Source organism: Chiloscyllium punctatum, chromosome 1 (assembly GCF_047496795.1).
Source record: "Chiloscyllium punctatum isolate Juve2018m chromosome 1, sChiPun1.3, whole genome shotgun sequence".
Classification (NCBI taxonomy): Eukaryota; Metazoa; Chordata; class Chondrichthyes; order Orectolobiformes; family Hemiscylliidae; genus Chiloscyllium; species Chiloscyllium punctatum.
In genome coordinates, this window is record NC_092739.1 from 43697935 (window position 1) to 43725511 (window position 27577).

The window sequence follows — 27577 nt, forward strand, 5'->3', positions numbered from 1 at the left end:
CAATCCTGGCAACATCCTTGTAAATCTTTTCTGAACCCTTTCAAGTTTCACAACATCTTTCTGATTGGAAGGAGACCTGAATTGCACGCAATATTCCAACAGTGGCCTACCAATGTCCCGTACAGCCACAACATGACATCCCAACTCCTGTACTCAATATCTGACCAATAAAGGAAAAACATACCAAACACCTTCTTCACTATCCTATCTACTTGCGACTCCACTTTCAAGGAGCTATGAACCTGCACTCCAAGGTCTCTTTATTCAGCAATACTTCCTAGGACCATACCATTTAGTCTATACATCCTGCTAAGATTTGCTTTCCAAAAATGCAGCACCTCGCATTTATCTAAATTAAACTCCATCTGCCACTTCTCAGCTCATTGGCCCATCTGGTCCAGATCTTGTTGTAATCTGAGGTAACCTTCTTCGCTGTCCACTACACCTCCAATTTTGGTGTCATCTGCAAACTTACTAAATGTACCTCTTATCCTCGCATCCAAACATTTATATAAATGACAAAAAGTAGAGGACCCAACACTGATCCTTGTAGCACCCCACTGGTCACAGGCCTCCAGTCTGAAAGACAACTCTCCACCACCCTCTGTCTTCTACCTTTGAGCCAGTTCTGTATCCAAATGGCTAGTTCTCCCTATAGTTCATGAGATCTAACATAGCTAACCAGTCTCCTATGGGGAACCTTGTCAAATGTTATATAGGTCACATCTACTGCTCTGCCCTCATCAATCCTCTTTGTTACTTCTTCAAAAAACTCAATCAAGTTTGTGAGACATGATTTCCCACGCACAAAGCCATGTTGACTGTCCCTAATCAGTCCTTGCCTTTCCAAATACATGTACATCCTGTCCCTCAGGATTCCCTCCAACAAAGTGCCCACCACTGACATCAGGCTCACTGGTCTACAGTTCCATGGCTTGGCCTTACCATCCTTCTGAAACAGTGGCACCATGTTAGCCAACTTCCAGTCTTCTGGCACCTCACCTGTGACTATCAATGATACAAATATCTCAGCAAGAGGACCAGCAATCTCTTCTCTCGTTTCCCACAGAGTTTTAGGGTACACCTGATCAGGTCCTGGGGATTTATCCACCTTTCTCCTCTGTAATATGGACATTTTTCAAGGTGTCACCATCTACTTCCCTACATTCTATATCTTCCATATCCTTTTCCACAGTAAATACTGATGCAAAATACTCATTTAGTATCTCCCCCATTTTCTGCGGCTCCACACAAAGGCCGCCTTGCTAATCTTTGAGAGGAGAAAGTGAGCCCTTCCTGAAGAAGGGCTCATGCCCGAAACATCGATTCTCCTGCTCCTTGGATGCTGCCTGACCTGCTGCGCTTTTCCAGCAACACATTTTCAGCTCTAATCTTTGAGAGGCCCTATTCTCTCCCTCATTACCCTTTTGTCCTTAATGTATCTGTAAAAACCCTTTGGATTATCCTTAATTCCATTTGCCAAAGCTAAATCATGTCCCCTTTTTACCCTCCTGATTTCCCTCTTAAGTATACTCCTACTGCCTTTATACTCTTCTAAGGATTCACTCAATCTATCCTGTCTATACCTGACATATGTTTCCTTCTTTTTCTTCACCAAAACCTCAATTTCTTTAGTCATCCAGCATTCCCTATACCTTCCAGCCTTTCCTTTCACCCTAACAGGAATATACATTCTCTGTATTCTCGTTATCTCGTTTTTGAAGGCTTCCCATTTTCCAGCTGTCCCTTTACCTGCAAACATCTGCCTCCAATCAGCTTTCAAAAGTTCTTGCCTAATACTGTCAAAATTGGCCTTTTTGCAATTTAGAACTTCAATTTTTAGATCTGGTCTATCCTCTTCCATCACTATTTTAAATCTAATAGTATTATGGTCGCTCGCCCCAAAGTGCTCCCCCACTGACATCTCACTCACCTGCCTTACCTTATTTCCCAAGAGTAGGTCAAGTTTTGCACCTTTTCTACTAGGTACATCCACATACTGAATCAGAAAAATTTCTTGTGCATACTTAACAAATGCCTTTCCCTCTAAGCCCTTGACATTATGGGAGTCCCAGCCTATGTTTGGAAAGTTAAAATCCCCTACCATAACCACCCTACTATTCTTACAGATAGCTGAGATCTCCTTACAAGTTTATTTCTCAATCTCCCTCTGATTATTAGGGGGTCTATAATACAATCCCAAAAAGGTGATCCTCCCTTTCTTATTTCTCAGTTCCACCCAAATAACTTCCCTGGATGTATTTCCAGGAATATCCTCCCTCAGCACAGCTGTAATGCTATCCCTTATCAAAAACACCACTCCCGGTCTTCTCTTGCTTCCCTTTCTATCCTTCCTGTAGCATTTGTATCCTGGAACATGAAGCTACCAGTCCTGCCCATCCCTGAGCCATGTTTCTGTAATTGCTAAAATATCCCAGTCCCATATTCCTATTTATGCCCTGAGTTCATCTGCCTTCCCCGTTAGTCCCCTTGCATTGAAATAAATGTAATTTAATTTATTAATCCTACCTTGTCCCTGCCTGCCCTGACTGTTTGAGTCAATAGACAATAGACAATAGGTGCAGGAGTAGGCCATTCTGCCCTTTGAGCCTGCACCATCATTCAATATGATCATGGCTGATCATCCTTCGTCAGTATCCTGTTCCTGCCTTATCTCCATAACCCTTGATTCCACAATCCTTGAGAGCCCCATCCAACTCTTACTTAAATGAATCCAGAGACTGGGCCTCCACTGCCCTCTGGGGCAGAGCATTCCACACAGCCACCACTCTCTGGGTGAAGAAGTTTCTCCTCATCTCTGTCCTAAATGGTCTATCTACTCCGTATTTTTAAGCTGTGTCCTCTGGTTCGGGACTCACCCATCAGCGGAAACATGTTTCCTGCCTCCAGAGTGTCCAGTCCTTTAATAATCTCATATGTCTCAATCAGATCCCCTCTCAGTCTTCTAAACTCAAAGGTATACAAGCCCAGTCGCTCCAGTCTTTCAGTGAAAGGTAATCCCGCCATTCCAAGAATTGACCTCGTGAACCTACGCTGCACTCCCTCAATAGCCTCAATGTCTTTCCTCAAATTTGGAGACCAGAACTGCACACAGTACTCCAGGTGTGGTCTCACCAGGGCCCTGTACAGCTGCGGAAGAACCTCTTTGCTTTTATACTCAATCCGTCTTGTTATGAAGGCCAGCATGCTATTAGCCTTCTTCACTACCTGCTGTACCTGCATGCTTACCTTCATTGACTGGTGTACAAGAACACCCAGATCTCTCTGTACTGCCCCTTTACCTAAATTGATTCCATTTAGGTAGTAATCTGCCTTCCTGTTCTTGCCACCAAAGTGGATAACCATACATTTATTCACATTAAACTGCATCTGCCATGCATCTGACCACTCTCGTAACTTGTCCAGGTCACTCTGTAATCTCCTCATCCTCATCACATTTCACCCTGCCACCCAGCTTAGTATCATCAGCAAATTTGCTAATGTTATTGCTAATACCATCTTCTATATCATTATATTGTATAATTGTAAAATGCTGCGGTCCCAGTACTGATCCCTGCGGTACGCCACTGGTCACTGCCTGCCATTCCGAAATGGAGCCGTTTATCACTACTTTTTGTTTCCTATCAGCCAACCAACTTTCAATCCAAGTTACTACTTTACCCCCAATACCATGCGCCCTAATTTTGCTCACTAACCTCCTATGTGGGACTTTATCAAAAGCTTTCTGAAAGTCCAGGTACACTACATCTACTGGATCTCCCTCATCCATCTTCAGAGTTACATCCTCAAAGCCACTTCTGTTCTCAACTGTACCAGCCTCAGATTGATCTCTTTCCTTACTCTCTCCCTGGGTCCCACCTTTCCTCCTCCTCCTCCCCCCCCCCAGCCCCCAGACAAAACAGAATATATGAAACTATCTACATATAACACAAGTTAAAAAATTTGAAACTCACAGTAAAAGACAATTCCACTAATCCCCACAGCACATCTTTACAGCACTCACATCAATGAGATTTACCTTCTCTGTCACATCGACAGGACTTAGTCTAATTATGCTTCAGTCTCCCTATCTGAGTCTTCATACAACTGAGCTCAGATTTCTCAACATCAAACAACCCCTCAGGGTTTTGAAATTAAAAAGATTTCCAGCTATGGATATGTCCTCTAGCTAATCAACCCCCATATCATTTCCAGAAATTTCTAGCTGAAGCCTAATGTACTACGTTGTTTACTCTGTGCTTGTAAAACTTTACCAATATAAACAAGTTCCCATTAGCAACAAGACTTATCTCAGTCATATAGTTTTTATATTAAAAAAAATCACTATGGATACAAAAAATCTTACAGGTTAATCATTAAACCTTTCACATATAGCTTAACCACGTGCCACTTGTTCAAAATCCAAAATATATCATGTTAAAGTATTCTAAAAGTTTCCTCACCTCTGTACAGCTGCAACATGATGTTCCAACTCCTATACTCAGTGCACTGACCAATGAACAAAGTCTGTTGCAGGGTCAGGAACTGAGGGTCCCTGGCGGAAACTAAACAGTGTCAGCAAGCAGGTAATGTTATTGCACAAGTACTGGTTGATAACTGTATTTTTATACCTTTCCTGTGTAAAAATATTTTTAATATGAGGTACAATGCTCATTTAGCTTCAATTGTCAGTTTCAATTTTAATTATATTTTTATTTTGTACTGGATGTCTGGTTTCATAAGTTGCATGCTTTATGAGTAAAGGCAGCTTGAGTCCAAGTCAATGTCTGAGGAGCTTAAAGGCAGCTAGGTGGTGATGAATAATTCTGTAGCATAATAATACTGATTTTTTTTTGTTGCCAGCCCATTTTTTCATGGGGTTGTACCACATTGTCATTATAGTCTAGGAGACAGGAGGCTTCTGATATTCAGAATATTTCCATTCTACTGAAAAATAGATCCATTAATAAATAACCAAATATCTCACAACAATATTTATTCTGATGAAATGATTTGGAGATGCTGGTATTGGACTGGGGTGTACAAAGTTAAAAACCACACAACACCAGTTTATAGTCCAACAAGTTTAATTGGAAGCACTAGCTTTCAGAGCGCAGCTCATTCATTAAGTGGTTGTGGAGTACACAATTGTAAGACACAGAATTTATAGCAAAACTTTACAGTGTGATGTAACTGAAAGTATACATTGAAAAATACTGTAATTGTTTGTTGAGTCTCTCATCTGTTATAATGACCATGATAGTTTCACTTCTTTCATATGTAAATCACAAAACTTTTTATAAAAGTTATATGCCAACATTGTTATGCACAGGTTCGAACAAGACTTCTTCTCTTCGCAGGACCTCCAACCAACATTATACACCAGGTACATTGACGACATTTTCCTTCTCTGGACCCATGGCGAGGAGTCACTGATAAAACTACACAGTGATATCAACAAGTTTCATCCCACCATCAAACTCACCATGGATTACTCTCTAGTATCTGTCTCATCCTTGGACACATGCATATCCATCAAGGATGGACACCTCAGCACCACACTCTACCGCAAACCCACAGACAACCTCACAATGCTACACTTCTCCAGGTTCCACCCAAAACTTACTAAAACAGCCATCCCCTATGGACATGCACTGTGTGTACACCGGATCTATTCAGACGAGGAGGAACGTGACAGGCACCTAGAAGTACTCAGGGATGCCCTCATAAGAACGGGGTATGATGCTTAATTCATCAACCGCCAGTTCCGACGTGCCACAGCAAGGAACCGTAATGACCTCCTCAGGAGACAGACACGTGCTGCAACCGATAGGGTACCCTTCGTTATCCAGTACTTCCCAGGAGCTGAAAAAGTATGCCATGTTTTTTGCAGCCTGCAACACATTATCAATGAAGATGAGCACCTCAGCAAGACCTTCCCCACAGCTCCACCTCTTGCCTTTAAACAACCACCAAACCTCAAACAGATCATTGTTCGCAGCAAACTGCCTGGCTTTCAGGACAACATCATACAACCTTGTCACGGTAGACGCTGCAAGATGTGTCAGAGTGTCAACATGGATACCATCGTTATACGTGGGGACACCTCCCACCATGTACGTGGCAGGTACTCATGTGACTCAGCCAATGTTGTCTATCTCATGAGCTGCAGGCAAGGATGCCCTGAGGCATGGTACATTGGTGAAACCAAGCAAAGACTACAGCAACAGATGAATGGACACGCACAACAATCAACAGACAGGGAGTGTTCCCTCCCAGTTGAGGAACAATTCAGCAGTCCAGGATATTCGCCCTCGGGTGACCATCCTCCAAGGTGGACCTCAGGACAGGCAGCAGCGAAAAGTGGCCGAGCAGAGGCTGATAGCTAAGTTCCGTACCCATAGGGAGGGCCTCAACTGGGACCTTGGGTTCATGTCACACTACAGGTGACCACCATTGCACTATACATACACACAGACACTCCTACACACACACACACATATCCACACAGACTCACGTATACACAGATAGACACATAAACACACACACATTCCCACACTCGCACATGCATCCTCTCACTGACTTAGACCGCTTTATTTATTTATTAAGTTAAAAATCACACAACTCCAGGTTATAGTCCAACAGGTTTAATTGGAAGCACACTAGCTTTCGGAGCGACGCTCCTTCATCAGGTGATTGTCACCTGATGAAGAAGCGTCACTCCGAAAGCTAGTGTGCTTCCAATTAAACCTGTTGGACTATAACCTGGTGTTGTGTGATTTTTAACTTTGTACACCCCAGTCCAACACCAGCATCGACAAATCATTATTTATTTACACACACACATTTGTGGAATTTGTACTTGCATTGTACTTTGCTCAAGAACTGCATGAATCCATGTTACACTCTGTTAACTCACTTCTTAGATTAGAATCGGTCCACACACACATACACACACACCCCAAACCCACATGCACGTTCATTTGTGGAATTTGTACTTGCATTGTACTTTGCTCAAAAACTGCATGAATCTATGTAACACTCTGTTAACTCACTTCTTAGATTAGAATCAGTCTAAACATTATGGCACTGACAGGGAACACGGGGCTAACACCTTCAACATCTTAAACATCTTATCTGGCTGACACCAATTGTTACAGTTAACGTGAGAATGTAACTTTTAAAAAACATTTTGAGATTTACATATGAAAGAAGTGAAACTATCATGGTCAATCTAACAGATGAGAGACTCAACAAACAATCAAGGTATTTTTCAATGTATAATTTCAGTTACATCACACTGTAAACTTTTGTTATAAATTCTGTGTCTTACAATTGTGTACTCCACAAGGAGCGGCGCTTCGAAAGCTAGTGTTTCCAATTAAACCTGTTAGACTATAACCAGGTGTTGTGTGATTTTTAACTTTATTCTGATGAAAAACATGGAAGCTAGGGAACTTGGGGGAAATAAATAGTGATGTCTTGAAAAGAGTCCACATTACAGAAGAGAAGGTGCTGGAGGTCTTAAAATGCATAAAGGTAGATGAATCCCGGGTCCTTTCAAGGGTAACCAAGGACATTGTGGGAAGCTAGGAAAGAAATTGCGGTGCCCCGTACATCAACATCCATGGCTGAGGTGCTGGAAGACTGGAGGATAGCTAATGTGTCATTATTTAATAAAGGCTGCAGAAAACAGCCAGGGAACCCGATATCAGTGGTGCGTATGTTTTTGGGAAGGGGTTTCTAAGAGACAGGATGTTATGCATTTGCAAATGTAAGAACTGATTAGGGATAGTCAGCATGGCTTTGTATGTGGGAAATCATGCTTCACAAACTTGATTGTGTTTTTTGAAAAGGTGACCAAGAAGGTAGATTAGTAAGATTAGATTGTGTGGGATTCAGGAAGATACAAAATTGGCTTGATGGTAGGAGACAGACTGTGGTGGCAAAGGATTGTTGTTCAGACTGGAGGCGTGTGACTGGCGGTATGCTGTAAGGATCAGTACTGGGTCTACTGTTGTTCATCATTTATATAATCAGTTTGGATGAGAATATAGGAGGCATGATGAGTAAGTTTGCAGATGACGCCAAAATTGGTGGTATAGTAGACAGTGAAGAAAGCCATCTAAGAGTTAAAGGATCTTGATCAACAGAGTTAAAAATCACACAACACCAGGATATAGTCCAACAGGTTTAATTGGAAGCACACTAGCTTTCAGAGCGATGCTCCTTCATCAGGTGATAATGGAGGGCTCAATCGTAACACAGAATTTATAGCAGGAATTATAAATTCTGTGTTAGGATTGAGCCCTCTATTATTACCTGATGAAGGAGCGTCGCTCCAAAAGCTAGTGTGCTTCCAATTAAACCTGTTGGACTATAACCTGATGTTGTGTGATTTTTAACTTTGTACACCCCAGTCCAACACCGGCATCTCCAAATCTTGATCAACAGAGGCAGTGAGCTGAAGAATGGCAGATGGAATTTAATATAGATAAATGTGAGGTGGTGCATTTTGTTAAACCAGGGCAGGACAGTTAATGGTAGCACCTTGGGTAGTGTTATCAAATGGAGAGACATGGGGTGCAGATACATAGTTCCTTGACAGTGGCATCACAGATAGACAGTGTGGTGAAGAAGATATTTGGCATGCTTGCCTTCTTTGATCAAAACATTGAGTACAGGAGTTGGGATGTCATGTTACAGGGAGGCTGGTATAATTACATTTGAAAAGCATCTGGATGCTTTTTTAAAGTTACGTTCTCAAGTGAACTTTAACAATAGGTGTCATGTTGGCCCAGATAATGAATTGAAGGTGTGAGGTGTCCTGTGTGAGGCTGTCTGTGCCCCAATGTTCAGATTGATTCTATTTCTAAAAAAGGGATTTACAGATTCTTACATGGATTCATGCAGTTTTTGAGCAAAATAAAATGTAATTCTGCAAGTACAAATACACCCCAAAAATTTATATGTGTGTGTGTGTGCATATGGGTGTATGTGTGTGCGCGCGGGGAAGTATGAGTATCTGTGAGAGAGTGTGTGTATATGCATGTGTATGTGTATTTGTGTTAGTGTGAGTGTACAGTAAATGGTATGTCTGTGAGAGGATGCATGGGTGGGTGTGAGTGTGGGAATGTATGTGTGAGCATATGAAAGACCTTGTGTATGAGTGGGGGTCTGCGTGAGTGTATGGGTCAGTAGGAGAGTGTGTGTGTGTGTGTGTGTGTGTGTGTGTGTGTGTTTGTATGTGTGTCTCAGCCACTTTGCGTTGTTGCCTGTCCTGAAGTCCACCTTGGAGGATGTCCTAGACCGCTGAAATGTTCTCTGACTGGGAGGGAACACCCCTGTCTGTTGATTGTTGTGCGGTGTTCATTCATCCCTTGCCGTAGCCTCTGCCCAGTCTCGCCAATGTACCATGCCTCAGGTCATCCTTGCTGCAGAGTATGATATAGACAAGGTTGCCCGAGTCACATGATTACCTGTCATGTACATGGTGGGAGGTGTCCCCACGTGTAACGGTGGTATGTCGACACTCTGACACATCTTGCAGCGTCTACCATGAGAAGGTTGTATGGTGTTGTCCTGAAAGCCAGGCAGTTTGCTGTGAACAATGATCTGTTTGAGGTTTGGTGGCTGTTTAAAGGCAAGAAGTGAAGATGTGGGGAAGGTCTTGGTGAGGTGCTCATCATCATTGATAATGTGTTGCAGGCTGCAAAGAACGTGGCATAGTTTATCAGCTCCTGTGAAGTTCTGGACAACGAAGGGTACCCTGTTGGTTGCAGCTCATATCTGTCTCCAGAGGAGGTCATTACGGTTCCTTGCTGTGGCACGTCGGAATTGGTGGTCGATGAGCATCATACTCCGTTCTTATGAGGTCATCCTTGAGTACTTCCAAGTGCCCGTCACATTCCTCCTCATCTGAATAGATCCTGCGTATGCATAGTGGATGGCTGTTTTAATATATTTCGGGTGGAACCTGGAGAAGTCTAGCATCAGGAGGTTATCCAGAGGTTTGCAAGAAAGCGGTTTGCTGAGTGCCCATCCTTGATAGAGATACATGTGTGCAAGAGTGAGACAGATACTAGAAGGTAATCCATGATGAATTTGATGGTGGGATGAAACTCGTTGATATCACTGTGTAGTTGTTTCAGTGACTCCTCGTCATGGGTCCAGAGGAAGAAAATGTCGTCAATACCTGGTGTATAGTGTTGGTTGGAGGTTCTGCACAGAGAAGAAGTCTTGTTCGAACCTGTGCATGACAATGTTGGCATATTGGGATGCAAATCTGGCCCCCACGGCTGTTCCGTGTGTCTGGATGAAGAACTAGTTGTCAAAGGTGAAAACAATGTGGTCAATGATAAAGCGGATAATTTGTAGGACGATGCTTGGAGATTGGCAGTCGTTGGTGTTCAGTACTGAGGCTGTTGCCGTGATGCCGTCATTGTGGGGGATGCTGGTGTAGCGTGCTGAAACGCTCATTGTAACGAGGAATGCTCCCGCTTCGGGAGGGTGGCTAACCTGGTGCCACTGTTTAAGAAGGGTGGTAAGGACAAGCCAGGGAATTTTACATCACTGAGCCTGACGTCGGTGGTGGGCAAGTTGTTTGAGGGAATCCGGAAGGACAGAATGTACATGTATTTGGAAAGGCAAGGACTAATAGGGATAGTCAACATGGCTTTGCGCATGGGAAATCATATCTCGCAAACTTGATTGAGATTTTTGAAGAAGTAACAAAGAGGATTGATGAGGGCAGAGCAGTAGATGTGATCTATATGGACTTCAGTATGACATTCGACAAGGTTCCCTATAGGAAACTGGTTAGCAAGGTTTGATCTCATGGACTATAGGGAGAACTAGCCATTTGGATACAGAACTAGCTCAAAGGTAGAAGACAGAGGGTGGTGGAGAGTTGTCTTTCAGACTGGAGGCCTGTGACCAGTGGAGTGCCACAAGGATCGATGCTGTGTCCTCTACTTTTCATCATTTATATAAATGATTTGGAGGTGAGCATAAGAGGTATAGTGAGTAAGTTTGCAGATGACACCAAAATTGGAGGTGTAGTGGACAGTGAAGAAGGTTACCTCAGATTGCAACATGATATTGATCAGATGGGCCAATGGTCTGTGAAGTGGCAGATGGAGTTTAATTTAGATAAATGTGAGGTGCTGCATTTTGGGAAAGCAAATCAGAGCAGAACTTATACACTTAATAGGAAGGTCCTGGGAAGTGTTGCTGAACAAAGAGACCTGGAGTGCAGGTTCATAGCTCCTTGAAAGTGGAGTCGCAGGTAGATAGGATAGAGAAGAAGGTGTTTAGTTTGCTTTCCTTTATTGATCAGAATATTGAGTACAGGAGTTGCGAGGTCATATTGTGGTTGTACAGGTCATTGGTTAGGCCACTGTTGGAATATTGTGTGCAATTCTGGTCTCCTTCCTATCGGAAAGATGTTGTGGAACTTGAAAGGATTCAGAAAAGATTTACAAGGATGTTGTCAGGGTTGGAGGATTTGAGCTGTAGGGATAGGTTGAATAGGCTAGGGTTGTTTTCCCTGGAGCATCAGAGGCTGAGGGGTGACCTTATAGAGGTTGATAAAATCATGAGGGGCATGGATAGGATAAATAGACAAAGACTTTTTCCCTGGGGTTGGGAGTCCCTAACTAGAGGTTTAGGGTGAGAGGGGAAAGATATAAAAGTGACCTAAGGGGCAAATATTTCACACAGAGGGTGGTACATACATAGAATGAGCTGCCGGATGAAGTGGTGGAGGCTAGTACAATTGCAACATTTAAAAGGCATTTGGATGGGTATTTGGTCAGTATAGGCAAGTTGGTACAAATGGCCTGTTTCTATGCTGTACATCTCTATGACTGGTCTGTGAGTGCTGAGTTTCTGTAAGAAATCTGTCGTGTAGTGACAGAAACTGGGGGGTTCCCTGTACAATGGGTTTCACGATGCCTTTGAAATAGCCAGAGAGGTTCTTACACAGGGTCCCATTGCCTGATACAATGCGACATCCTGGTGTGTTGGCTTTGTGTATCTTCAGAAGGCAGTAGAGGTCATCCACGCGAGACATACTTGGGATGAGGGTGCGTGGGGAACTTTGAAGGATTGGATCCAATGTCCTGATCAATGTGGTTAGTTCACAGGTGTGCTTTTTGGTCAGATCGGCCGATAGTTGCCTGTAGTGTTCCTGATTGTTCAGTTGTCGGTACACTTCCTTGCAGTAATCTGTTCTATTCTGAATGACTATGGCTCCTCCTTTATCTCCTGGTTTGATGACATTGTTGTGATTGGTTTAGAGAGCATGGATGGTGTTGCATTATGTTCGGATGATGCTTTTCTCTACCTTGTGGGTGCAGCTGATGAATCTAGCAATTAATATATTTCCCGACAGTTTGAGCATACATGTCAAGCCCAAGGCAGCAGCCCTCTGGTGGGGTCCAAGTTAACTCCTTCTTTGGTTGCTTCTCTATGGATCCCTGATGACCATTCCAGTTCCTCTGTGGGCTCATTGGGATCTCTGCTGTCATCTTTAAAGAACTCCTGGAGTCTCATTTGTCCGATGAATTCCTCCGTGTCTGCTGCAAGACCCATGGGATCCATTTGGGCAGTGGGGCAGAAATGAGACCCTGCTAATAACTTCAATCTCTTCCAGTTGAAGGGTGTGGTCTGATAAGTTGATGACCGACTTCCTTGTGGTGATAATGTTTTCCACTGTGGTTCAAACAAGACTTCTTCTCTACGCAGGACCTCCAACCAATACTATACACCAGGTATATTGACGACATTTTCCTCCTCTGGACCCATGGTGAGGAGTCATTGAAACAACAGTGATATCAATGGGTTTCATCCCACCATCAAACTCATCATGGACTACTCTCTAGTACCTGTCTCATTCTTGGACACATGCATCTCCATCAAGGATGGGCACTCAGCAAACCACTCTCCCGCAAACCCATGGATAACCTCCTGATGCTAGACTTTTCCAGGTTCCACCTGAAATATATTAAAACAGCCATCCACTACGGACAAGCCCTGCACATACACAGGATCTGTTCAGATGAGGAGGAACATGACGGGCACTTGGAAGTACTCAAGGATGCCCTCATAAGAATGGAGTATGATGCTCTACATATCGATCCCCAGTTCTGACGTGCCACAGCAAGAAGCTGGAATGACCTCCTCAGGAGACAGACACGAGCTGCAACTGACAGGGTACCCTTCATTGTCCAGTACTTCCCAGGAGCCAAAAAACTACCATGTCCTTCGCAGCCTGCAACGCATTATCAATGATGATGAACACTTCACCAAGACCTTCCCTACGCCTCCACTTCTCACCTTTAAACAGCCACCAAACCTCAAACAGATCATTGTTTACAGCAAACTGCCTGGCTTTCAGGACAACACCATAGAACCTTGTCATGGTAGATGCTGCAAGATGTGTCAATGACAACATAAATACCACCATTACATATGGGGACGCCTCCCACCAGGTATGTGGCAGGTACTCTGTGACTCAGCCAATATTGTCTATCCAATACGCTGTGGGCAAGGATACCCTGAGGCATAGTACATTGGCAAGACTGAGCAGAGGCTACAGCAATGGATGAATGGAAACAATACAACAATTAACAGACAGGGGTGTTCCCTCCTAGTCAGAGAACACTTCAATGGTCCAGGACATTCGACCTCGGACCTTCGGATGACTATCCTTCAAGGCGGACTTCAGAACAGGCAACAACGCAAAGTGGCTGTGCAGAGGCTAATAGCCAAGTTTGGTACCCATGGGGATGGCCTTGACCGGGACCTTGGGTTCATGTCACACTGCAGGAGACCCCACTACACCATACACACATACGCCCATATGCACATACACACATATACGTTTGTGAGGTGTTTTTGTACATTTTATTTTGCTCAAAAACTGCATGAATCCATGCAAGAATCTGTAAATCCCTTTTTTAGAAATAGTATCAGGATGAACATTGGGGCACAGACAGCCTCACACAGGGCACCTCACACCTTCAATTCATTATCAGGGCCAACATGATACCTATTGTTAAAGTTCACTTGAGAACGTAACTTTAAAAATGTTCTGGGATTTATATATGAAAGAACTGAAACCAACATGGTCATTCTAAAAGATGAGAGACTTCACAAACAATCCAGGTCTTTTTCAATATATAATTTCAGTGACATCGCACTGTAAACTTTTGCTATAAATTCTGTGTCTTACAATCTTATACTCCACAACCACGTGATGAAGGAGCAGTGCTTCGAAAGCTAGTGCTTCCAAATAATCTGTTGGAATATAACCTGGTGTTGTGTGTTTTTTGACTTTGTACACCCCAGTCCAACACCAGCACCTCCAAATCATTCCTATGGTACGGCAGCCAGAATTGTATGCAGTATTCTAAATGTTGCCTTACCAATGTCTTGTACAGCTATAGAGTCATAGAGTCACAGAGATATACAGGATGGAAACAGACCCTTCAGTCCAACTCATCCATGCTGACCAGATATCCTAAATTAATCCAGTCTCATTTGCCAGCACTTGAGACCATATCCCTCCAAACCCTTCCTATTCATATAACCATCCAGATGCTTTTCAAATGTAATTATACCAGCCTCCCTGTAACATGACATCCCAACTCCTGTACTCAATGTTTTGATCAAGGAAGGCAAGCGTGCCAAATACCTTCTTCACCACGCTGTCTACCTGTGATGCCACTGCCAAGGAACTATGTATCTGCACTCCACGTCTCTCCATTCAATAACACTACCCAAGGCGCTACCATTAACTGTCCTGTCCTGGTTTAACAAAATGCACCACCTCACATTTACCCGTATTAAATTTCATCTGCCATTCTTCAGCTCACTGCCTCTGTTGATCACCATCCTTTAACTCTTAGATGGCTTTCTTCACTGTCTACCACCAGTTTTGGTGTCATTTGCAAACATATTCACCATGCCTCCTATATTCTCATCCAAACTGATTATATAAATGATGAACAACAGTAGACCCAGTACTGATCCTTACAGCATACTGCCGGTCACAGGTATCCAGTCTGAAAAACAACCCTTTGCCACCACAGTCTGTCTCCTACCATCAAGCCAATTTTGTATCTTCCTGAATCCCACATGATCTAACCTTACTAATCAGTCTCCCATGCAGAACCTTGTTGAAGGCCTTGCTAAAGTCCACATCAACAATGTCTACTGCTCTGCCTTAATCTACCTTCTTGGTCAGCTTTTCAAAAAATGCAATCAAGTTTGTGAAACATGATTTCCCACACACAAAGCCATGCTGACTATCCCTAATCAGTTCTTAACTTTGCAAATGCATGAATCCACGTAAGAATCTGTAAATCCATTTTTTAGAAATAGAATCAGTCTGAACATTGGAGCACAGACAGCCTCAGATAGGGCACTTCACACCTTCAATTTATTATCTGGGCCGACATGGCACCTATTGTTAAAGTTCACTTGAGAACGTAACTGTAAAAAAATTCTGGGATTTACATATGAAAGAACTGAAACCAACATGGTCATTCTAAAAGATGAGAGACTTAACAAACAATCCAGGTCTTTTTCAATATATAATTTCAGTTACATCACACTGTAAACTCATGCTATAAATTCTGTGTCTTACAATCTTATACTCCACAACCACCTGATGAAGGAGCAGTGCTCCGAAAGCTAGTGCTTCCAAATAAATCTGTTGGACTATAACCTGGTGTTGTGTGATTTTTAACCTGCAATAGGAAGGATATTATTAAACTGGAAAGGGTGAAAAAAGATCTGCAATGATGTTACTGAGACTAGAGCGCTTGATGTTGTGACTGAATAAGCTGAGACCTTTTTTCCCTGAAGCGTAAGAGGGTGAATAGCCATCATCTTTTAACCAGGGTAGGCAGTCCAAACTAGAGGATAAAGGTATAGCGTGAGAGGGGAAAGATTTAAAAGGACCTGAGGGGCAACTTTTTCGCACAGAGGAAGTGGAATGAGCTGCCAGAGGAAGTGGTAGAGGTGAGTACAATTACATTTAAAAGACATCTGGACAGGTACATGGATAGCAAATGTTAGAGGGATATGGGCCAAACGCAGACAAATGGGACTAGTTCAGTTTTGGAAACTTGGTCGGCACAGACAGGTTAGGGCTGAAAATGTGTTGCTGGAAAAGCGCAGCAGGTCAAGCAGCATCCAAGGAGCAGGAGAATCGACGTTTAGGGCGTGAGCCCTTCTTCAGGAACAGGTTAGGTTAGGCCCAAGGGTCTGTTTCCGTGCTGTATGACTCTATAACAAGAAATAAAGCATGGTATGTCGACCTGTAAACCAGCAAGTATAAAGTTAGTTGTGGAAACTGTTAGCCATGGAATGAGTACTTTATCTAAGATGTGGTTGTTCATTTATGAGCCATGATGAGATATTTGGCAGCAGGGGGCATACAGTTAAGTCTGATCATGATCTCATTTGAGTGCCAGATCCTCAAGGTTACAGAGCAATATTGAAGACTGGAAATCCTGGTCAATTTGCCTTTTTCCAATCCAAGGCATTTTCTTTTAAAATTGAATTTTATTCATTGATCAACCATTTCCTAACATTTCTTTACAGCACAAACTCTTGTAGTTTTTTTTGAGGAAAATTTTAGTTGGTCTTTACATTGATGTGTTTAAATTGTACCCTGATGCCAACTGCTGTTATTTTCGATAGATCAATGAATGGAATAATATTGCATCAGTAAAATACCTGCCAGAGTAAATCACACTCTAAATGTCCATGAAGATGGCATCATTAATCCGAGTGCTGTGTCTGAACAAAAAGTATGTGTCTTTACAATTAAAATTAGATCTGCATCACTGATGATGCAAACAAAATGCCATGATGCCTGCGATTATTCGCTTCAAGTGTTGAGTGGAGAGTATAGATAGCTAAATGGAGCTTGATGTGCCTCAGTCAGCTCAAGGTATACATTCACTAATGCAAAGGTAAACTCCGGCATGCATAATTCCTGAGGATGTACATTATGTTCCCCAGTCTGTCAGGTCTATATCCGAAATGTTAATTTAATTAAAACCTGTTGAATGTTTCGAGGTTTTTGAGTGTGTTTGTTTCGATGTCCAGCACCTTCAGTTTAGTTCAGTTTTGCTTTCTTGTCACCGAATATGCTGGACCAAATAATTACATGTGGTTAAGAACACATTGCGGTCATTCTACATGAAATTCAGACATCTACTCGTCATTGCAAATGAGTGTGTACTTCCAAATTATGGAGTGAATCTAAGTGGTACAATTCTGAGGAATGTCCTGCCGCTAGAAACGTTTTTGTTTTATTTAACCTGAAGAAGTATCTGCTTGCAACCAACTTCCAAGAACACCCTTGCAAAGTAATGTATTTGTTTATCGCCTCCTTCTCCCGGGCCACAGTAAGTCACTGTAATCAGGAGGGGTGCGAATTCTTTTCATGTTATAATAGCGGGATCCTACGCGTTTCATACCTCTGTGTTCTGTGGGGTTTATGAAATCACCATGTGTTCAGTTGTTGGCCAGGGATACCTTGTTGTACCAACCGGATACGATGTTGCAGGTTATGTTTGTGGATCGTGCTGCACCCCCCCCCCCCCCCCCCCGACTCTGCCTGAATGTGTGTATGAGAGCAGTTTCTCTCTCTGTGCAGGATGCCATATTGAGCGATTGGAGAGGCTGCAACTCGTGTGGAAAGGGAAGCAACTCAGAGGAACAGAGGCTTTGCACAGAGCCTTAGTAATAGCGAACCACGATGGCAGCTGCCGTCGGGAGGAAGCCCGTGAGTGCACCCTTGTCTTTAAAGTCTAATCTTGCTTGGCTTTTTAACCCGGAGCTGCGGAAGGGTTTGTTTGTTCTATTTCTGTCAATTAAATACCGCCAAACTGTATCGTTGTGAGGGGTTAAGAATGTGTGTGGCAGTTTAATTTGTTGTTTCAGGCAGCAGAGTATTTGTATTTATTGATGAGGTAGGCGAGTATAATTAAGGCATGCTCACCCCACCTTTTCCATTAATAAGTGTAAATGGCGTCGTTCTGGATGCTGGATTATTTGATGGTGCTGTGTTTGAAGGGTGAAAGAGCCGTGAGGGCTGAATGGAGAAGAGGGGAATGTGTTTTTAATTTGTACAGGCCACCGTTAGACCGGATGGGTTGGAATAGGATGCCTCCCTCTTGCTGCCTTCAGTCAGCTCAGTGCTCAATGAGCTTCCCCTCCAAACACATACAGACCGAAGGTTGTGGGCAAATAGGGGCCTGTGTTCGAGAGCTGTACTCCCGCACTGGCTCATCAACCGAACACGATATTTTCTTCTTTTGCCCCCCACTTTTCATAATTGTAAAAGTTCAGTTTGTCTGAAAGGATTAGTGATTCAGACTAAAGGCTGGTGTAAAGATCCCGTGCCCAAATTTTCGTGGTATAATCTTACAAATTTATCCATCCCAGTCATTTTATTCCACCCATATGTAAAGTTGCATACGGAGAGGGTTCTTTGTATCTTCCCCTGAACTGCTTAAATTTTCTTCCCGTTTGCCATGTGGCAGATCACGATTGTTAACATGTTTGGTTTGAGGAGGTAGAGGCCAAGGGGTGGGGCTTGTCTGACATCCCGTTAAAAGTTGGATAATATGCGACGTTTGCTATTAATTACTAATGGTTGAAACCATAATACCAGAGTTTCTGACCGTGGGATCAATCAAATACAAGCCCGATTATGAGTGAACATACCCAGAAAAACTTAATTGAATTACAGCCTTCAGGTTAATTTTTAAAAAAGCCTGCAGTGTGAAAAAGATAGCTTAGAATGGCAGTAAAAAGAAAGAACAATAGCAAGGAAAAATAATTGTAGGTGGGGATGACAGTATACTGTCGTTGCTGAAACGAATAGAGTACAGAACAAGCAGTATTAAATAGCTTGAGCAAAGACAAATGGATGATCTGATGTGGAGTTTAAAATCGCTAAGTTGGAATGGAATGTAGCTGTGGACAGAATTGAAAACAAGCCAAAGAATCTTGAAAGTTTATTTGCTGGGAACAGAACTTAGGACACCTAGGCGGATTCATTTAAGAGTCTCAGCTTTTTTTATGCTGATGGAAGGCAGATAAAAATGTTGTTCAGAATGTTTATCCTCAAGGTGCTGAATAAGTGAACTAGGGTTCTACCAGTAGTACCAAATAAGTAGTGTGCAGACGTTAACTGGAAGTTATGTGGTTGTGGTGCTGGATCTGTTGCAAGATACAGATTTCAGCTCTGGGTTGGATATAAAACTAGATTATGTATTGATCAGAATGATCTTGGGCAAGGGATAGCAATATATTGGTACAGGCACAAATCCAAAAGGATATGTGAAGTTTGAGCTGAAGGAAATTAATTTATCTAGAGTGGGATATTTGCCAGATGGTCTGCAGATTTGGCATTGGTCTTTGAAACTGTGAGATTGACATTGATCCATAATACAAATTGGCATAAATGTATTATTATGAAGGAAAAATGTGAAAATGATTGCATAAACTAATTGTTCTGAAAGGGTTAATGTTCATTTTACATCGACTCCACTCATTCTACTGATGCCAGACACTATGGGTGGGGACAAGGAGTTATACTGTAGTTTTTGGAGGGAGCAGATGATTCTGCACTTGCTTCCTAAGTTTCTAGTAATTACGCCTGGCCAGATGTAGTTGTCCTTACTGCTATTATGCAATAAACTTTTAAAAAAATCTAAGATCAATGCATAATCCTAGCTTTATATCCAAGCCAGAGCTGAAATCTGTGTCTTGCAGCTATCTAGCACCACAACCACATATGTCTAGTTATGTTCGATGCATACTTTATTGTGTATCCTGCACAATTAATCACCAGTTAGGCCCAAGACAAAGGTGGATTGTGGCAATGAATTACCTCAAACAACTCCTACCCAATGCTGTGTACTGATAAAGGTGGCAAACACCAGAATGTACCAGCAGTGCTCACCTAAGGAAACAGTGTATAAATGATAGTGAGACCCAGACAAGGATGAAGTCCTGGAATTCCTGAAGATTGTAGTATACTTTGGAAGAACCATTTGAGGTATTGCAGTGGCTTCTTTTGCTCTGAATGGGATGTATTTGTGCATAGTAAAAGCTATAAATATTAAAATCGAGTGTTGTCTTTTGCAGACAGGAAGGACATAGAGTCATGGTCATAGAGATGTTCAGCATGGAAACAGATCCTTCAGTCCAACTCGTCCATGCCGACCAGATATCCTAACCTAATCTAGTCCCATATGCCAGCACATGGCCTATATTCCTCCAAGCCCTTCCTATTCATGTCCCTATCCAGATGCCTTTTTAAATGCTGTAATTGTGTATGTTGTCTCTGTTTCTTCTCAACAAAACCGATGACACCCATTTTCTGGTTTATTTCTCTGGTTAAGGCATTGACTAATCACAGTCAGTCTGTTTAGTTTAAATTTTAAATGAAGGTTGACAGTTAACTGTCAGTCATCATCAAAGTGGGCCGCTCTCCATGCCAATGCCTCAATCAATCAGCACTCACTTCTCATAGCTTTGACAAGATGTGAATATTCTCAGCAATACTTTAAAAAGAGTAGAAAAATTAAGATTGGGGTTTTTCAAAACAACAAATTTAAAAGTAGTCAGAACTATAACAGGGAATGGTGATAGTTATGCTATGAAGAATGGTCTAGTTCTGGCCAGACAGTGATCCAAGTGTTGTGCTTTCAAGAATGATTACTTTTAAGGACGATTTAGCAGTTGTGCCTATGACTAGTAATGGCATAGTGAGTTTAAGAGAGTAATGATGCAAGTTTGGAATGTTTGTAGCAGATGGAAATGAAAAGGCATAACAGTCTATGCTGTGTGAATCGCTCTGACAATTTGTTCTGTATATTACTTTTGTGTCTAATAATTTTAGAAAATACTTTGTCATGACAATATTAGTAGTACTTCTGTTTTTGTAGGGCTATTAAATATGATAGAAATTTTGTAAGGAGTTCTGCTTTTGAACAATGCTATTGTAGGATATTCCTCTAGAATAAACATTTTGTACAGGAAATACAGAGTTAATGTTCTTGTATTTTGTCATGTTTTAGGACATTCTAAAGTATCTTGTGTGCAGTTGAGTAAATTAGAAATATACTCACTTCTTACATCGGGAGCATCATTGTCGATTTGAGGATCCCATATAAACGCATTTAAATTTGTTTTTAATGGTCATGGTTGACTTTTTGTTACAAAAACAGTTAACATATAACGGTTAAAAACTAGTTACACTGTTCTGTCAAAGGCAGATTTTGGTAAAGGAAGAACATAATAATAGCTGACAGCAACATCCATGGAACAGAATAGATAACTGAATTACAGATCATTTCCCAGTAATTTGAACAAAGCACATATTGTGATCATGAGTCAAATATTTTGCCGTTCATAATCATGGAGTTACTGAGAAATGGAGGTTTTCACTTCAGAAACTAAATATAAATTGCTTTAACTGTTACTGTGTGATTCACAGAAATGAATAGATTCCAAGTTTCTATTTTTCAACTTATTGACTTGTGGCTACTTCCAGTATTGTAGAGAAAGCTTAGAACAATTTAATTTTCTCTCCTGAAAGTATTGGCTGTGTGCTTGGATGACAATAAAGTAAAAAGAAAATGTGTCATAGTCCTAATGATCATAAGGCTGCTATCTCATTAGAGAGAGAGAGACGACTGGTAATGGTTTAACCTGAGGGTCATTTCCCCTCAGGTGAAGGGAGAGATTGAAAATGTGGACATTCATGGTAGCATCAACCAGTAACCCAGATTTGGATGCTTGGCGCTCACATTAATTGTGGAGGATAGTTTGGGGGATATGGTGGCAACATCTTATCAAAATCATGCACAGTTGAGTGAATGTGGTGTGGTTGATGTGCTGCTGGAATAAATCGGCACAAAAATACTGGTTGGTTGGAGTACAAAGAGCAGCTATTCCATAAGCAAACTTATGTACAATTAGAGATGTTCTGTTCATGTGACTTGGCATTTTTTGGTGCAGAGCATTGATTATGACAGATTGCGTGTCACTCCAATTGATAATGGAAAGTAACAATTTGTGATGGAACTACTCCTATAGATATGTCATCTATGATTACATTTGCCTTCCACTGATAGTACTGAAACACTTCTACTGATGAAAGGATATAATTACAACACAGAGAATTAGCAGTACACAATATTGGCATGGGAAATTACCCAAAGAGTTGAGAGGAAGCATGCACAGATGTTAGATTTTTCATATGTGATGTACACAGGAAATAGTTGAATCATTGGCAGGATTTATTTTAAGAGAATATTATCAGTGATGTGGAGTACCTTCAACCAATCAAAGCACACATTTCTGTCCCATTAAATCCTGGAAACTCTGCCCACTGCTGGAAAGCAATTTTTATTCAACCATTTAACTAAGTTACGATCATATCATTAGGAGATAATCTGGTTCTAAAGCAGCTTTTTAGTTGGGCAAAAATATTTCAAATTGTTTAATTTTGTGACTGGTAAATTACACATTATCAAAATAAAATTGTAGTAAATAGCTGCTGCTTTAGTTTTGCATCTATTATATACAGTAAATCCCTTGAGCCATTGCATAAATAGCCTAATGATTCATGCAGCACTACATGTCCCCAGTCCAAAACTTTGTGCTGTTATCCTTGGCTTTAGCTTCAATTGTTTAACAAATGTTGGTCCAAAGAAATGAGTATTAACAGAAGAACGTGCTTGTTCCTAATCATCCTGCTATCCTCTTTGTTCATTTCCATGACTGGTGTAGTGTCAGAAACACAAGGATAGACTGATATAGAGAAACAGAGGGGTAGAGGTCACGTAATTGGATCAGAAGGAAGAAGTACTACAGAAAAGGGAGGGTAACAGTATGAGCTATGCTATTGGTGAACAAAAATGACCGGGAGAGGAGTGAGAATGCTTATTAGAAAAAAATAAGAAGTCTCCACTTGTCCCTATCCATCGTTGTGCTGTAACCTGAAGTGTCCTCCTAGATTCAAGATTGGGAGGCACCGATGTTGGACTGGGGTGTACAAAGTTAAAAATTGCACAACACCAGGTTATAGTCCAACAGGTTTATTTGGAAGCACTAGCTTTCGGGCAATCACCTGATGAAGAAGCAGCACTCCGAAAGCTAGCGCTTCCAAATAACCTGTTGGACAATAACCTGGTGTTGTGTGATTTTTAATTTCCGAGATTCAAAGTCTGGTCACCTTCTTGATCTTGGCTGTGGCCGGAAACCTACATCCGGATGTGAGTTTCTACATTCCACCATGTGTTTCTCTCACATCTCAACGTGGGGCTTTAGCTTAGTCACTGTTGTTAGTTGTTTTTCCCTTTTAAATCTTTCATAGCAAATTCCTAGCACCATAGGATGTTCTTTGTTTACACTTTATAAATCTTTGTCATTGCAAGTTTGATCATGACGTTACAAAACAATAATTGCAAATAATTTTGACCACATTTGTGGAAATTTGTCTTTCTTAGTGAGAGAGTGGTTGACCCTTTGGAAGTAAACAAATTAATACAAATACTACTGGAGGCACAAGCACTTTCCTTGAGAGGACAATTTGTTTGGTGATTCTTCTCTGCTTGGTACCAGAGGAGAAAATATAAACAGTTGCTGACAGCAGTTTAGTCACATCTCCGACTTTTGGTCTTGTCAGTGAATTGATGCTTCGTTTTCTGTGTGAAGACCACATGTGTACTTCCAGCTTTTCTCTTACTTTGGCACTTTTTACACATTTTCCTGAAGTCACAAGTGTGACTGATAAATGGCACGTGTACTTTTTGCACATCTGCAATAGTTTTAAAGTTATATCTGTTAATTCAGTGTAAATGCAAATACGCGGGCAGTTATCCTTTATCACCAGATGCTTCCTGTTGAGTGAATGGAAAGAAAACTGAGTTGTTTCGCAGAATTACTTCTAGTTGGAGATTATTTTTTAAACAAATTAGTTATCACATCTTTCTTACCACTTTCAAACATGTTTCAACAATTGTAGAGGGGAGTAGCATTAAAATGGCTTGAGTGAGCATTTTGGGCTGACTGAGCACTGGGTGTGGCTGTATGGTTTTTAGCTCCTGGATCTAGCTTTTTCTTGACTTGACTCTGGTGATTTGGTGAGAACCACTTCCTGACGGGGATCTTCAGTGTCAGAGGCAACCTGCCAATTAATTTATCGTCTTCCATGGCTGCTAAAGTTGTGGCTTTAACTCTAATTCTAGTTTGATAGCAATAATTCCTAAGAGTTTGTTAACCTCTTGCTAACTGAAAGTGTCAAAAGAAAATGGTCAACTCCAACAGCATAGCCTTTTCTAATTGTAATACTTTTTTTGTTGGCTGGCGAATGGAGATAAGAGGCTTGTGCAAGATGTTTGATGTGTTTGTAATGGTGAACTTGAAATTCTGTACAAATTTAATAAATTTGTTTTTTTCATATCTGTTTGCATTGTAAGTATTTTGGCTCAAAGATACAAGCTGAATTCAAAACCAAGATAACATTCTTATAAGAGAAACATGTCTGCAAAGATACTTTCACCTCATCTTTCTGATATCATGCTGCAGTTTGAATGTTTGGTGTCCCTCCTGACATTTCATGCTGTTATCAATTTATTTAAAGCATGGGAATTTATCCAATGTATTGTCTATTCATTACTTCAGTACCACAGGCTGAATGCTGTACAGTACGTATTTGTTATCAAGGATGATTGCTGTGCATACTGCTATCTGAATCATCATAAAACCAGTATGATTCAGTATTGTTTTGCCTCACTTACTTAGGTGAGCATTTATGTATTTTTTTACTTCCTCTCATAAATAACCCTTTTACATACAAATAGTCACTGCTTTTTGGTGTAAGGGAGCCTGTCCTGATCTGAGAACAGTAGGTCTGACCTTTCGTGGTGATATTCGGTCAGTAATATTTCTGCTTAACCCAAGCATACTTATTAGGATGATGGCAGTCAGATAGATCTTACTGTGCCTGTTCACTAGAAAGAATGAAGTAACTGAAAATTAGTTTCTTAATGCAATTTTACTTGGACTTTATTGTCCAGTTCTCTCTCCTTATCAGCCTGCCCCATGGAAGAGAAGAAAATATTTGCCTTTGTATAGTGCCTTTCATGTCCTCCAGACATCTCAGTGTTTCGCATTAGTTGACTATTCTTTGAAGGAAACAAGACTTTAAAACATCAATAAGATTTATGTCCAGCTTTTATTTTCTGAAAAGTAATGTTGCTGAAGGATTACTATTGATCAGAAGAACAGTTTGCTCAAAACAGCTATTAATGATCAGAACAGGAGCCCTGTCTGATTTACCCACTTTAAGTACGGAGTTTGGTTGACCTTTTTCCTGAATGTAGAGACTTTTAATCCCAAGGTAGATGTGTTATGACACATCTCTGAAGCATTTGGGATTTAAATTCAAATTGACTGGCTCAAACATTGGGTCACTACCACTGTACTACAAGAATCTTCATAGGAGGCTTGGTTGATATAATTTCGTTAGTAAGGGTCATCAAGTGATATATGAAGCAAAAGCAGTTTAATACAGCTGATCTGTAGCTTAGCCCTAATGTTATAGCTATTTTCTAATCAACCTGTCCAGAGCAGTTCTTGCACACCTCTGGAGTGAGTGGGACTTGAACCTGAGCCTCCTGGTTCATAAGTAGTGACGCTGCTACTGTGCCACAAGCCCCAAAAGCCTTTGGTGGAGTTGCTGTTGTTTAACTGATGGCAACTGCGACCAGTTGTAATGTGTTTGTTGCTTTCTTGGATATAGGGCTTTTGTGGTATGCTGGTAGTGTCCCCACCTCTGAGCCAGAAGACCCATGTTCAAGTCCTGCCTGCTCCAGAGGTATGTAATACCATCTTTGATGTGGTTGATTCAAAAATATTTTGCTTCCTTGGATGAGTTTGGTTAACTCTTCATCAACTCAGGATTGAAGCTGGGTTAGGCCTGGCATGTTTGGCACAGCTGCTCACCAGGGAAATTTGCTGAGCCAGACTCTGTAGAGAAGTAATGAAATTAAATTAGTTCTTTGTGTCTTTTCTGTATTAATGTGTTTTGTGGCCTTTTGCCTATATTCCATCAGAACATGGAAGTTTGTTTTGTACCAACAGTGCTGTCTTTATTTTAGCAACATTTTTCCAGAATTTGTTTCATGTTCAGTTGACTCAAAGAAATAATTTGCATTGAAATGGTACCCGATTTCAATTTCAGAGTTGCAATGGCCTAAGCTTTAAAACCAATAAGTTACTTTTCCAGTATGTGCAATGTGACTAAGTGGACAAACAGTACAATGTTTCCTCTCATCTGATAGTACAGCATTCCTTCAATTTTTCATCATTCTGATTAGGGAAAGCGATGGTTTAATGGTAATATCTCTAAACTATTAATCCAGAGACCCAGGTAATGTTCTGGGGATCTGGATCTGAATCCTGCCACGGCAAATGGTGGAATTTGAATTCACTAAAAATCTGGAATTAAGAGTATAATGATGACAATTATCGATTATGAAGGCAAACCCTTCTGGATCACTAATTTAGGGAAGGAAACTGCTGTCCTTATTTGGTCTGACCTACAACTGACTCCAGACCCCCAGCAATGTTGTTGATTCTTAACAATTCTCTGGGTAATTAGGGATGGGCAATAAATGCTGGTGATGCTCACAATATGCAAACTAGTCTCATAACCTATTTCTTTAAGGCTCTATAATTTTGATGAATGTGCAAGTCCCATGTACCTTTTGTTGTATAACTCCACTCCAATTTTGAATTCCCATCCCTTGAGATGAAAGCCACTGCCATTCCTGCATTTGATTTTTTTGTGAATGTTAATTAGCTTGAAATCATCCCTAAATTCCTTATTCCTCCACAGTTCCTAGTCAACATCGTGAAAAGATGAATACAGAAAGTTTTAGTCAAGGATAATTTAGGCCTTTGAAAGTAGATAAGGGTACAATACAAATTAAACCAAGAATATAGCAGAAGTAATTTTTGTCATTCTCTACCTTAGAGTAATAGAATAAAATACTTGACATTATAGGGAATAATGAATCAAAGGTCAGACCTCACTGAAGTTAATGGAAATATGGAAACAGTATTTTAAAAACTCAAGGTAATACAAATTGAGAAATCATCATGACCTCATGGTTTCCACTCTCCTGTTTTAAAGAAAGTGTTTGAGAAAATTCCAGCTGCTTTAAGTCATAAACTTTTAATGCTCTTTAATTCAGGAATTGTCCCTTTTTTATTTTGGAAAATGGCAAATGAAAGACATCAGGAAATTATAAAATTGTTATTCAAACATCTGTTGTGGGGATGCCTTTGCATTTTAAAATTAAGAACAGAGAAATCATGATTTAAGAATTTGAGTGGATTACAGTGAGCTGAGTTGAATTTTCAAAGGCAGATAATATTAAATGAACTTGATTATAATCTTTGAATAAATAATCAAAGTATGTTATATTGAAGAATGAACAGTACAGAGGAGATTTGTCCCTGGATGTAA

The 27577-nt window shown here is 41.1% G+C and overlaps 1 protein-coding gene across 11 annotated transcripts in view; it reads left to right on the plus strand.

Annotated features, from left to right (window-relative positions):
* The window catches only part of LOC140457064 (septin-11), a 128254-nt gene that overhangs the window by 3760 nt on the left and 96917 nt on the right, over positions 1–27577 (plus strand). For 9 of the 11 annotated variants that reach the window (XR_011953328.1, XM_072551069.1, XM_072551375.1 and 6 more), the window contains exon 2: positions 17678–17806. Coding sequence is in view for 10 of the 11 variants with exons in the window: in XM_072551069.1 (XP_072407170.1) it covers positions 17780–17806 (27 nt within the window). In the remaining variant the exon portion in view is untranslated. Of the gene's footprint in view, positions 1–17370; positions 17388–17630; positions 17807–27577 lie in introns of those variants that run through there. The other 2 variants (XM_072551239.1, XM_072551157.1) reach the window with 2 other exon arrangements.